Below are 3,166 nucleotides of genomic sequence, written 5' to 3'. Positions count from 1 at the left end.
TACTTAGGATTCGTTTGCCTGGGGAAAGTGTGGACCTAAACCTTTAGTTCAGGGGCTTTCAGTTTAACATCTGAAGCCCCTGTGGATTTTGTGGTAACTGGTGCTATCACCGGTAGGCCTTTGGAACCTTGCCTTACGACTCTAAAAATCTTACTTTGGGACCCCTCACTCCTACTCCGCCCCTGGTGGAACAACACACCAGAGGCAGGTTCGGTTATTTGAGGACTGAGGCAGAGTTAGTGGTGCAAAAAGCATTGGAAGTCAAGGGATGATGGGGAGGTCTGACTAAAACCGGCAGTACAGTGCTTATTTTGCCTCTGGAAAACTTTTCCATGTTCCTAATTACCAATACTTCTTTTTCTAACTCGTACCTGTTATACTGCCTTGAAGAAGCTTTATGAGCTTCTTTGCAGTGATAACAGCATGCTGGGCCTGGGCAGTTGTCGTCTTAATAACCTTTTGTACACATTCTTGGTAGTTCATTTTCCTTAAGGTGGCAAGAGTTGGCACCGTGCCCATAATCCTGGCATAAGGTTGGGTACATATACCTTTACTTTGAGGTAGTAATATGCCAGCCTAACTAATTTTAGGACTAACGTTACATAATTTAGAAGAGCTGCTGTCGATTGTTCCACACTGTCGACTTCTTAAATCGCTTCACTGCCACTACCTTGAACCTCTTTAGTTCAAGTTCTCCTCAAAATACCTCATCAGGTCTCGGGAAAAACAACAGTTCCTTTGCAGTGGCGTCAATTTGACTCTGTTTGCCCCCCCCCCCCCTCTCAAAGGCCACACCCCAACAACTTTTGGAGCTAAATGAATTTGATTACAGACGCATACAAAGCAAAATAGACTGGTACAGCAACTGCCCCCCTCCCCTCCCATTGACACACCTGGTTATTATCGATCTTTGTTTATCCTAATAATGTATATTTATATACAGTAATACAAAATCTAACTCATAACCAAAAGGTTCAAGAGCAGATTCTTTCTTCTAATCATGTTTTGTGGTCACATTAGTATCACCAGTACCACGGTACTCATTCTTTTTCCATAAAACTGTACTGCAACTACTGGAAATAAAACTACAACAGCAGCATATAAATTTATACACATTATCCGTGAATACCAGATAAATGTTATATATAGAAATAAAAAATTCACCATAACAATTCGTCAATAGGGCCTTATCATTGATCCAATAGGATTTTGTTTATAGTCTATTGAGTGTTATTCACCGTGCCCCCCACCCCAAAAAAAAAATCCCCAGCTCAATGTCCTCACTTCATTCTCCTAACCCCCCTTGCCCCCCGAGCAAAAGCTGAAATGACGCCCCTGTTCCCTTGCACTAATCAAGTGTTTTGTGAGAAAATCAGACTTGAGTCCCAGGGATGTCACATATCACACGGGCACTCTCAAACCCAATCTCGATGTGGGTGGTCCACAACTGTCTATGGACTTCAAAAATGTCAAGATCCATGATAGACATCCCATAAATGGTCTTCATCACAAGATATTTATTATATTATATTTGACAGGTAAGATTTCCTTGATGGTACTGAGGACTTTTCTCCTTACTTGGTCTGGGAGCCCAGAAAGCATTCCGATTCCAATGCTTGCCCTTTGGAACCTGGAAAGTTTCCAAAGTGACAAGAGGTGATCTACAGAGATTACCAAGGGTTGCATAGGTTGTCAGAGAGAGAGAGCCAGTTCTTTTTAAATTTATAGAATTCTTACAAATAGAATTGTTCATCTCCTCACGCCCACCCACCATGGGTGGGTGGGCGAAGGGAAGCTATAGGTGAAACAGAATATCTAAGCAGTTACATACTCGGGTGCACCTACTAACCATATGACGTAAAAATATTACTAAATGAAGACATAAATAATAAAATGAAATTAAGTAATAATATAAAAAAGAAAGCTTAGTGTTTGTCTTTATTTCGTACCTGCAAAATTTTGATTACTGTTTTAGCTCAAAGTTTTTTCACCAAACTATATGTACCATAGACAATTAAAAAACTTGTGACAGTGACTAAAACAATATTGGCTTTTTATTATCTCTGACAATAATCTTGTATTTTTGTAGCATGCCTGAATTTAACTAGTAAACTAATGCTTCGATTTTTTTTTTTTACTTGCACTTGATCGTTTTTGAGATCTTTCAAAGGGAAGCATAAAAGAGGTGAGAACAAACGAACGTTTATTTTCGACAAGGTCGGTCCACTTACACAGCCTATGAATCGCTGTACGTTTCATTATCGATAGAATCTCTACCATGCATATAGGCTCTTTCCTGACAGTTTCCTAATTCTCAGGGTCTCGGAGTCATTCTGTTCTGCGTCCTGGCGGTGGCATCCGGCCAAAGCAGGCACGGAAGTCGACCTGGAGGCTTCCCTGGTGGATTTCCCGGAGGCTTCCCTGGTGGATTTCCCGGAGGCTTTCCTGGTGGATTTCCCGGAGGCTTCCCTAGCGCCACAGCCCCACCTGCCACCTGTAGGCGCTGGTGCGAAACTCCAGAGAATAGTTTTTACTGCTGTGAGCATGCGCGTGAACCCGAGAGGCCCGTGGGCACCAAGCCACTTAACTGCCCACGAGTCCGTGACATCTGCCCACCAGTACGTTTTCTTCAAGAACAGGGACCAGTACCTTGCTCCAGTGACTTCAGGTGCGGCGGCCTTGACAAGTGCTGCTTCGACAGGTGTCTGGAACAACATGTGTGCAAGCCACCTTCCTTCTATAACCAATTCGGCTGAAAAGAAAAGCTAGAATTGTTGATTCCTGTAGAATCCGTGACTAATAAAGTGCACACACTCATGGCGTTTTCGCTCACCTCTATTGGTTTATCCATTCATTCACCTTGGGGTTTACTCATCTTAGTGTTTGAATGTCAAGTTCATCTTTGTTTACTCACTAAATTCCTCCTGTTTACTCATCATGGGTAATTACCTTCTCGTCTTGGCTTGATCTTATCTTGATTTCCTTTTAACTTAATTTAATAATCTATTAGTTTTAGTTTATTCACTTATTCATCTTCGTTAAATTATTCACTTTGGTATATAACGTATTAGCATTTTTCACACACCTCGATTAATTCGCCCCCCCCTTTCCTTATTATTATTCCTTTTATCTTTCTCCGCTTTCACTATACTCATTAACCCATCTT

General features: G+C 41.6%; 1 protein-coding gene across 1 annotated transcript in view; it reads left to right on the top strand.

Annotated features, from left to right (window-relative positions):
* The window catches only part of LOC119568138, a 4,307-nt gene extending 1,490 nt beyond the window's left edge, over positions 1 to 2,817 (top strand). The window contains exon 2 of the mRNA XM_037916537.1: positions 2,319 to 2,817. Coding sequence (XP_037772465.1) covers positions 2,319 to 2,756 — 438 coding nt within the window. The 3' untranslated portion in view covers positions 2,757 to 2,817. The remainder of the gene's footprint in view (positions 1 to 2,318) is intronic.
* Positions 2,818 to 3,166: the final 349 nt, after the last annotated feature.

This window comes from Penaeus monodon, chromosome 43 (genome assembly GCF_015228065.2).
Source record: "Penaeus monodon isolate SGIC_2016 chromosome 43, NSTDA_Pmon_1, whole genome shotgun sequence".
Lineage (NCBI taxonomy): Eukaryota > Metazoa > Arthropoda > Malacostraca > Decapoda > Penaeidae > Penaeus > Penaeus monodon.
Note: the sequence above shows the minus strand (reverse complement) of the source record. Positions and strands in the feature narration are given on the sequence as shown.